Source organism: Nematolebias whitei, chromosome 8, assembly GCF_014905685.2.
Source record: "Nematolebias whitei isolate Nwh7 chromosome 8, NemWhi1, whole genome shotgun sequence".
In the NCBI taxonomy this organism is placed as follows: Eukaryota; Metazoa; Chordata; class Actinopteri; order Cyprinodontiformes; family Rivulidae; genus Nematolebias; species Nematolebias whitei.
Window position 1 is genome coordinate 6,316,134 of NC_056505.1, and position 10,092 is coordinate 6,326,225.

A 10,092-nucleotide genomic window follows, 5' to 3' on the forward strand; every position below is an offset into this window, starting at 1 on the left:
TGTTTGGAGGCAAAGGCGCTGATGCTCCCAGCACAGTCAGGTTGCTTGCCCTCGCTGTCCTCTGGATAATCCCCGGCACAGTGAATGAGTGCACCAATCGCCGTGAAGCGGTGATGGTTGACATCGGGAAGTCCTGGGAACCACCTGTCGATGGCAGCTCTGCCTCCAACTCTCTCGTCCGAGAGGAGGAAGCATGGCTGCTAGCCATCTCACCATCGGAGGTGGAAATGTCCAAATCCTGCCTTGTTTCGAGGAACTTGTCTGGTGGGTAGCTCTCTCGTGGCTGGGACTTTGCCTGAGGAGAAGATGGCGATCCGGCGTTGCTTCTCCTGGAGCGAGAGAAGCTTGCAGGACGGGCAGGATGGACAGGAGGCCTGAGGCGTCATGGCTTAGCCAGCATGTTCTGCTTCCAGGCATCCTTCACAGATGACATGCAGATCTGAGGGGAGGTTGTACCCCGTCCTGCACGGTGGGCACAGGAGAATCACTCCACTGGATGACATCCTCTGCTCTTTATTCTCGAGTGTTGTCTTGCTGGCTGAAGAAAATGGGGAGTCAATCCCCAGTCTCCAGCCTCAGAGGCAATTTATACAGACCATGGTGAACGTGGACTTGAGGTTTTAGTGTTGGCGCGCTGCGTGCGGGGATAAACCCACTAGCGACAGCCTTAAAGGGAGAAGCCTGTATGAATCTGGGGTTACAACACGTAACCAACGTCTTCTTCCATGAGTTCTTAGACTAAAAGATTAGATTATTATAAGTTTTACTGGAAGAGCTGTAAAGATGGCTGTATTTTCTAACAGCCTCGGACAGCAGCTCCACAGCAGAGCAGTTGAAATGAATTGAAAGCAACATACTGCAGCTGATTTTTACCATTCACACAGTATTTGACTCAGAAAAAGTTCTGCTTGGACTTTAAGCATAAAACTGTCCCTGGTGCTCTTGTGAGAACAGAATGATGTAATTCTCATCGCGTAACTACGTCAGTGAGAGCAGATTTCTTCAGTCCTCCTAAATTATCAAGCCTAAATCATAGGAATCAATAAAAAGACAAAGGACGTGAATATTTTTTAGTATTTAAGGGTTGAAGCATCACTGTTTGTGAGTTGCTAAATCTGACAGCTCGTCCCCCAACATGCACTGAACTTACATTTTTATATTTGCACATCATTTGTCACCTTCAAACAATCCGTTCAATATCAACAATTCATCTCACGTCAACATGAAAAACTAAAACCGTGTGGTTTGAGTTCAGCTTTGACATAAATCTGTGCTTTAATTCTAGGATGTGTCGAATCACAGCACAAACTGGAGGACACAGAAAAAAGAAAAATAACCTCTAAGTTCCAAACTCCATTAATATTCCAAACTCCTGTCTGTACAACAGAGAGGAATCTCCGCCGGCTCCGTCCTCTAAATAATTTACACTTTAAAATCTTTTCTTTCTCCTGAAGTCGACTGTTCTGAGACGCTCAACGTGAGGAGGAGGCAGAAACCACGACGAGAGCAAACGGAACTAAAACATAAGGATAAAAACATGAAACTGTTTTATATTTTTAAGTGTGTTGTAAAGTGTAGATTCATTTAGAGGACAAATGTTCAGAACATAGGAAGAATTAATTACAAGTTTAGCTTTTTGCTTTTTGTGTTGCGCAATTATTTCAAATTCAAACAGAAGGAACTCAACCATTTAATAAAGTATCTGTTAATATTTGTATGTGAAATATTAGCAAGAAGGTGATTTTTAGAGGAATATTGCTATTTTCTCTTCTGTCATTTCTGGCAGCAATTAGAAATTATAAAATTAGGCCTTTGATTTCATTTGGACCATTTTACCATTTCAAATCATCGAAGACATTTAAGTTAAAACTTGGTGCTTTGATTTTAAAGAAGCAGCCAAACTAAGAAAGAATTTATAAATGCCAGCTGTTCGATTTATCTTCTGTCCTTCTGTTCAAAGACTGAAATGACTTTTTAAAAGATTTGGAAAATAACTCCAGCAGAGGCAGGAAGACAAAGGTTTGATGTTTCTGTTCCCTGATCAGCCTGAAGGTTCCTTCAGTTTCTTTGTCTGACATTTGTAATTAACTCACCTGCTCCCACCAATTATACTTTCCTGTCTGATCTTCACATTTTACTGGTAGTTTTGTTTTTGGTTCCATGTCACCTCTGGTTTGGTTTCTACTTCATGAATGTCATTTTTTTTAAGTAATTGTTTTTTAATTTTTTATTTAAACTTGCCTCTGCATCCGCAACGCTGATGGTGGATCTGAAATTTGTGGTTTTAGAAGGGTCGACATTTTTCAGCAGGTTATAAATAAAACTATGGATCTGATGTTTCCCGGATATTTCTCCTGGTGACGCATTTTTCTGTCCTCAGCATCAGAAATAACGCGCTGCATCACACACGCGCGCACACATACACCAACCAACCAGTTATTAGTGAACCTGTTGGCATCACCCGGATCAGCTGCTGCTTCTTTAAATCCGTGCTGGACTAAGAGGAACCAACAAATTTGGACTTTAAAAAATGTTTTTAAATATATATATATATATTATTTTTTTTATGCATCTATTCTGGAGCAGTTTTGAACCTTTAATGATGGAAAAACGTGAGGGTGTGAGAGGAAAGGTTCCGACGCGTCTCCGTCTCCATCTTTGGAGCTAAAAACGGATTCTGTGATTTTTTTTTTTTTTTTTTTTAATCCACTCCACAGAAACTTCTGGTACAGCTTCAGCTCACACGTGCATGAAGGAGCATCCTTCAGAGGCAGCTTATTACATGTTCGGTTCCACCTCCTTCCAACTGAAACCCGAACCTCCTGCTGCGCGCACCGGCGCGTCCAGAAGAGCCGCGGGTGGAGCCATGACACGACCCGAGAATTAACGTGGCGGTAAGATGATCAGTGTAAATGTCTGTGGTTCTGATTCTGTACACAGGAGGGGGATGAGTGTAAGTGAAGCAACGTGCACCATGGCGTGATTTTAATGCGTAAAAGTGCCCAACGTGCGTAAAAAGGTCGATCACTTTGAATTCCAGGCAAACGTATTGAAGGATAAAATAATTTAATCCCGTTTTTGTTGGTTTGTAGATGGTTTTGCCACTTTAGTGCACGTAAATCAGGAGTTAATTTGTCTTTTTATACCTGGAAGTCTTTTAAAAATATCAGTGAATCCTGCTGCTGTGAAACTACAGTCTGACAGGAAAAAAACAACTAAACACTGTAAAACAACAGTTACGTCCACAATCAGTGTCTGTGCAAATCAAATCAATCATTTGATGCTTAAAGAATAAATACTGATTTGTCCAAACAGGTCAGCAGTTTATAACCTGCTGTAATTGAAATGTAAAACTTTGTGCTTCTTCATTTGGATTTTAGATTATTTTAGATCAGTTTAAAGCTGGATGCAGGCTGGCATGCTGCAGATCTGGGTGTGAACACACAAAGTCATGAATTTAGTGCAGAGCGTGGAACTGGAGATTTTTGAGTGACTTTAACTTCAAACGCATGTTCTCTTAGAATCAGGAGGCTCGAGTGAATCATCTCTTTTCCTGAAAGGATGTTGAGCGGATGCAGAGTTCAGGCGGAGAACTGCAACGAAATTTGCTGCAGACACAATTTCTTTCACTCCCGAAGAAACACCAAAGTTCATGCTCAATAATCCCGGTATAAAATCCAACAATGTTCCATCAGGTCATCCGGACAGTTTCTTTTTTTTGATGAGATGTTTCGTCCTTCATCCAAAGGACTTCTTCAATCTGAGGAGCCACCAAACAAACCCATTCCCACAAAGAGCATAATCCCATAGTGGATAAAACCAGTTTGCTTGTGCTAAGATGACCTCGGGGACCCACCTTCTCCTCCATCAACTCCTCTGAGACAGTCATGGTTCAAAACACCAAAGTTCATGTTCAATAATCCAGGTATTAGCACAGTTAACAGACCTCAACAAGCAGCGTGAAGCTTCTTGGAGTCGTAGATGTTGATTTTGCAGATGTTGGTTTCAGAAACGACAGGTTTCACCTTTTGGTTGAATGTTTTCTTTTGTCACCACTGAAGTTAGACTCGAGAAGAAGTCAGACCCCTTCAGGAGTGCGTGTGACCATGACCTTCACAGCTGTCTGAGTAAACACTCCCCTGAAGGAGCTCAATGGAAAAAAAAATGAAGTCAGACATTAAAAACAGTTTGAAAGAGTTTACTCCAAGAGTTTTCCTCTTCTGATGAGCCGGTACGCACTCGACGTAAACAAAGCACTTAGAAGCACGGGTCACGTGACCATCAGGATGGTTTTAGTCTGTGTAGATAAACAAATGTGGCTGAATCAGACAAGCTCAGGACATCAGAAGTTGTTTAGGTGGCTCGATCCCAGTCAGCTCTTCTGTGGACGTTTCCACTGTTGACCTCAGTCGTTACGGCTGTTTCTGCAGGTAAACAAACACTTGAACACTTGGTGGCATTTGGCCACAAAGATATTTTTTTTAAGTTGAAGACATAATTACCATTAATATAAGAAAAATATGGTGTGGGTTTGATTTCTTTATAATTTTCTTTTGTCCAGTCTGCACGGCTTTGTGAAATAAACCAGCAGCCGGGCTTGTTGTTTCCATGTCATTCTTGTTATGGATCAGTTTGTTCTCAAAAGGCTTCAGAGCTCAGTAAAAAGAAGTGATTTCGTTTGGTTGTTCAAACCAGAAGCTTCAAAAAGAAAATCTGGGAGGATTTTATAGGAAAAATGTTTATATTTTATCAATGTGCAAACATTCATTAGGTTTTTAAAGGTTTACCATATTTTCCGCCACATACGTCGCACCACCCTATAAGTGGCATCAGTTCAAATATGTCTAAAGTGGAAAAAGCCATAAATACTTTGCTTTGCCATATAGGTCGCGTCTATTATGCATCACCGCTGACACGTCACGTTTCTTATGTGTCACCGTTGACGACCCGGAAATGTGGGCCGGTGTTGTGCCAAAAATTGATTGGCTGCCAAATGGCGGCCGCGGGAGCGTGCACGGGAGGACTTTAACAAGAATTTAACAAGATTAACACGTAAAAACAATTATTTGTTTGCTCGAAATTATACTTAAGGTGTGTCTCAGTTGAACTTTTACTGAATGAATGCACGTTAATGGTCAAATTAGCTGCCTTTCATCGGGGAGGCTCAGCGAAATTGTTCCAGGCAGATGAAGGTGGCAAGCCGATTGTGTCATCAATAGCCACTTTTTACCTATTACATGACACAACGGCCTGCCATACACCTCGAGTGCCATGTAGTGGCTGAAAATGGTAGTGTTCAATATTTTCAGTCAGAATGAATGAAAACGGTCAGATCTTAGCCAAAAACTGTTTTATAAATATGGGAAACAATCCATAAATAAATCGCTTTGGCGTATAAGTTGCAGGGCATGCAAATTATGCAAAAAATTCAACTTATATGGTGAAAATTATGGTAGTCGTTTTGTGCAAAGAATGAATCAGAAGCTTTATCTTTATCTAGCTGGACTCTCCCTCAGAGATTGGGTGAGAAGTTCAGTTCTTTGGGAGAGACTCGGAGCAGAACCGCTACTCCTCCTCGTCAAGAGGAGCCAGTTTAGGTGGTTCGGGTATCTGGTAAGGATGCCCCCTGGGCGCCTCCCAAGAGAGGTGCTTAGGGCATGTCCAACTGGGAGGAGACCCCGGGGAAGACCCAGGACATGCTGGAGAGACTATATGTTTCTTGGTTGGCCTGTGAATGCCTTGGAATCCTCCCAGAAGAGCTGGAAGAGGAGGCTGTGGAAAGAGATGTCTGGGCCTCCCTGCTCAAGCTGCTGCCCCCGCGACCCGACTTCAGAATAAGTGGAAGATGATGAATGGATGGATGGGTCTTAAGATATCGGTCCTCAGCTTTAGACTGTCAAAGAAAGTTTTCTTTGCTAGAAAAAAAAGCTGGCTCCCGTACTGTCAGTTTAATTTGCCATAAATAATCTGGATTAACCTTAATCTGTTTTGTTTTTTTTGATGGCATGAACATTTTAAAATGGTAAAAATTGTAAATCCTCGCTCTTTCTTTTACTTAATTTCCTCTTTTGTCTTCTTTCCTTCTTTCAGTTCTCTGTTGTCATTTCTTATTATTTTGTTCATCAGGTTTGTTTAATCTTGGTCGCTCTTTTCTCCTTTCATCATCTCTGACCTTCCTCCCATCTGTTCCCTTTCCTAAACCGATCTCTGCTTCTGTCTCCTGTCTAAACCCCCCCCACCCCCCACCCCCCATCCTCTCCCTCCTTTCTTCCTCCGGCTGCAGGTGGTTGATGGGGAGCATTTCGAATGTCAGCCGGGACCGTGGTCATCGCAGGAGGAATTCTGGCTACAGTCATCTTACTGACCATCGTTGGCGTGCTGTGTTTATGTAGGTTGCAGGTACGATTGTTTCACTCTTCACTTCTCACATAAAGAGTTAAAAATCATGACAGACACACGTTTTGTAGCTGTGAGCAGCACCTTGGCACTTTAAAAAAAAACTAAGAACGCCACGAAAAGCTATAAAATGTAAATGAATAAGAAATATACGCAGCCACCTTTTTATGGCTGAGCTTTGAGCAAAGTTTCGAGACGTGTTCAGCGTGAATCTTAGATATTAACACGCCAATGTTTTGTTCAATATGTGGAAAAATGGCTTAATTTGACAGTGAATTTTTATTTTCATCTGCCACAAATATCTAAGTGTATTTTGATGTGGCACCACCGAGCATCGTCTCAACATGATGAGTTTGGAAACTTGTTTTGTTAAAAAAAAATCTTTATCAAAATTGTGTAAATTTAAAGGAGAATAGTCTGGTTGTGTTTTTTTCCATGTGGTAGTAGCTGAGCATCATCCCCAACACACTTAAGTACTACTCATAAGAAGGTTTGGCTTTAAACTTCAGCAGTAACTCTGTCTGTTAGTAAAATATCTCACATCTCATCTCTGTGCTGATTATCTTTGGCCTGCACATAAAAAGGCTCCGTTAGTTTTACAGATACTGAGTTAATCTGTGGTGTGGTAGTAGCTGACAGTCGTTCACAGCACGTACTCCGATCAGCAACAGATTCTGTGAGATGTCGTACAAGAGCGTGGATATTATTTTCAAGATTCACCCCAAACTGATTCAACTTTGTCATTCCTCAAAGTGAAATGTTCTCCGTCTGAAAGCTTTAAGGCAGCAGGCGAGTGCTACAGCTCTTTAATTCAGAATAAATAATTCCTTCATCCAGTGTAATCTGAGCACAGAGGAGATTAATGATATTAAGATTACTCTGCAGGAATAACAAGACAAACGGTGAGCTGGGAGACGAACAGAAATTCAGAATGAACCACAGAAAAATTAAACATTTTGCTTTAATAAACTTTAAAGTCAAGACATTATATGATTTTATGACAGTTCTCAAAAAAACAATCAGTTCTGGCACCAGCTGAGCATCGACCCTGAAGAAAAACATTTGCACCTCAGGTGAAAAAGAAAAGTGTACTACATGTATAGACTTGCAGTCAGACTTCTTATTAATGTGGTGAAATGAGTTTTTTATTTTGATCAACTTTATTTGTTCAAAGTTGCACAGAAAGTAGAAAAGCATGAAAGTCTGTTTGGTATGAATTACTCCAGCACTCACGGAAACAAAGTCGACTAGTCGATTCTAGGACATCTCAGGGGTGTTCCGACTAGTCACAGTGAGTGATTGTGTCATCAGGTGGAAGGTGAGGAGCAGGTCAAGTCTTTCCAAACAGGTGGAAATTCATGAACAGTGTGGAAGTATTTCACTAAGGATGGATCTTCTGGTTCAACCGCCCGTGGAGAATCCACCACCGCCATAGTGGTTTATTTCATTTAGTGGATTAAACTTTTGCAGCTTAATAATAGTTTTGGTTTTCCTGTGACTTATGATAAATGGTAGGATCATAAATATATGCTCCCGATGTTTTTTTTTTTTGGTAAATATTAAATTATGTTTTTTTTAGTCGAGTTCCTCTGACGTCACATCGACTTTTATCATTTTGAAGTCGACTTTAAAAGTAGTCGTTCAACCCCTGTGTCCTATATTTAATTAATTTTTATTTGTGATAGCATCACTTAAAACAAACATGGTGACTCTTTGCTCTTCTGTTTGCTGGCGGCAGTATTACTGCTGTAAGCAGGAGGAGTCTGAGAAGGGGGAAGAGGAGGAACCAGAACTGGACACCATGTCACCCTCTCGCCCCCTGGCTCTGTGCGCTCCTCCTACCCCTCCAACCCCAGAGCAGTACAGCGACGAGCCCGAGACTTACCCCCCCACCTTTCTGACGGAGGCCAACGGATCTGCCAGCTGCTCCCCGCCTCCTCCCCTTCCTCCTCCACGCAGGTGCCAGCGTGCGCACGCCTTCTGCCCGTCCTGCGCCCGCTGCTCGATGCCCTTCTACCTGCAGCACCCGGAGAGACTGTGCAACGGTGGGCGCAGGATCAGCTACAGGACTGTGCAGCAGCAGGACCTGGAGCTGCCCGACGACCTGGCCAGCTTCTACCACAAGCTGCTCCGGTCCTACACCATGAAGGAGATGATGACCCAGAGCTACAGCACCGACGTCTAGCTGCTACTGTCTGGAAGCACGCTGCGACGTGATGGAGACGCTGCATCTGCAGCATCAGGACCGCACCACGCTGCTGCACCGTCATGAAAGGCTGCAGCTGGCAGGAAATGTCTCTGCCAGATGTGAACTGAACCAACTGTGATCAACTTATCCAAACTTGTTTAGCTAGTTGAGTTAGTTAAAGTTTAAACAAATCAGTCTTCACTTTGAGCTCTAGTTACAAGATTTAACACGAGTTCTGTTTGTTAGCGAACGGGAAGCATTGAATATGTGACGGACTGGATTCTGTCCAGGTGATTTGATTCATCCAACCCTCATTGGTTTATTGTCTGTTCTTGAAGAGCTCCACGGTCTTTAGAAAACATCAGAGCACCAAGTTTTATTGGCACAGGCCACAGAGTTTATAGCTGCCACACAAAATCACTAGATGTCGAATGTTCAGCTGCTCCAAGTGTTTCTTCCTGTGAATATTTGATTATTTCTTATCTGCTTGTGGACGTTGTGTCACATAATTCTTAATGTGTTTGACAAGTTGCAGTAAATAATAAACACGACTGTAAATGCACCGCAGCTGTTTTCATACAGTCACGTTAGAAACATTAGGATATAAAACGTAATATCACACACAGAACCATATGAAGTTCTGTCAGTGAGCCCTGAGGTCAACTTGTGAAGAAACGGATCAATCTGTATGGATTATTTGTAATCTCTCGCTTTTTATTTTAGTTTTGTACAAATCCTGACGGTCAACTCGGTGCAGAAACAATTAAGTTAAATGTTTTAAATGAGGGAACAAAACACGAGTGCAGAGTAATTTTTAAGGATCTGTTAGTTTTAGGCCTTTTTAGTTTGTTTTAGAAAAGATTTGGAAGTGAGGCACATGTTTGTGTTTTCAGGATGTTTTAGTAGATTTGATGTTTCCATCAGCAGGTGAGCCTCTCAGCGTGAACGGTCTTTTAAACTGTTAACTAAAAAACTAAATCTGTGCCAAAAACATCAGAGAAGTTTAAACATTAAAGTCAAATTTGTTTAACTTTAAAAAAAAATAATAATTCTGTGAGAACACTGAGGTTTTTCAACTTTATGAAACCCCATTAAGGCTTTTATTTTGGTAAAATTAGACATTTGAATCCATGAGATACAACCAAAAAGTTGAGACATTGTGTAAAATATAAACTAAAACAGAATGCAATGATTTGCATATTTCATAAACCCAGACTGTGGAACACAGGAAACAAATCAAATGCTGAACTTTTATCTGATGGCACCAGCACGTCTCAAAGTTGTTCCAGATTCCCACAGAAAGCTTCTTCTCTTCTTTTGACCACAATCTGCAAACATTCAGGACCTGAGGAGACCAGCTGCTGGAGGTTTTGGAGGACCTGAGGAGACCTGCTGCTGGAGGTTTTGGAGGACCTGAGGAGACCAGCTGCTGGAAGTTTTGGAGGACCTGAGGAGACCAGCTGCTGGAGGTTTTAGAGGACCTGAGGAGACCAGCTGCTGGAGGTTTT

General features: G+C 41.9%; 1 protein-coding gene across 1 annotated transcript; it reads left to right on the forward strand.

Annotated features, from left to right (window-relative positions):
• Window positions 1–6,306: 6,306 nt before the first annotated feature.
• On the forward strand, window positions 6,307–8,581 carry LOC119413160 (protein FAM163B). The gene is made up of 2 exons (XM_037680180.1): window positions 6,307–6,399; window positions 8,135–8,581. Exons 1-2 carry the CDS (start codon window positions 6,307–6,309, stop codon window positions 8,579–8,581), a joined length of 540 nt encoding a protein of 179 aa, XP_037536108.1.
• Window positions 8,582–10,092: the final 1,511 nt, after the last annotated feature.

Coding starts and splice junctions, on each gene's coding strand:
- LOC119413160 (XM_037680180.1), top strand. CDS start 6,307: ATGTCAGCCGGGACCGTGGTCATCGCAGGAGGAATTCTGGCTACAGTC. Junction 6,400..8,134: donor TGTGTTTATGTAGGTTGCAG/GTACGATTGTTT, acceptor TGCTGGCGGCAG/TATTACTGCTGTAAGCAGGA.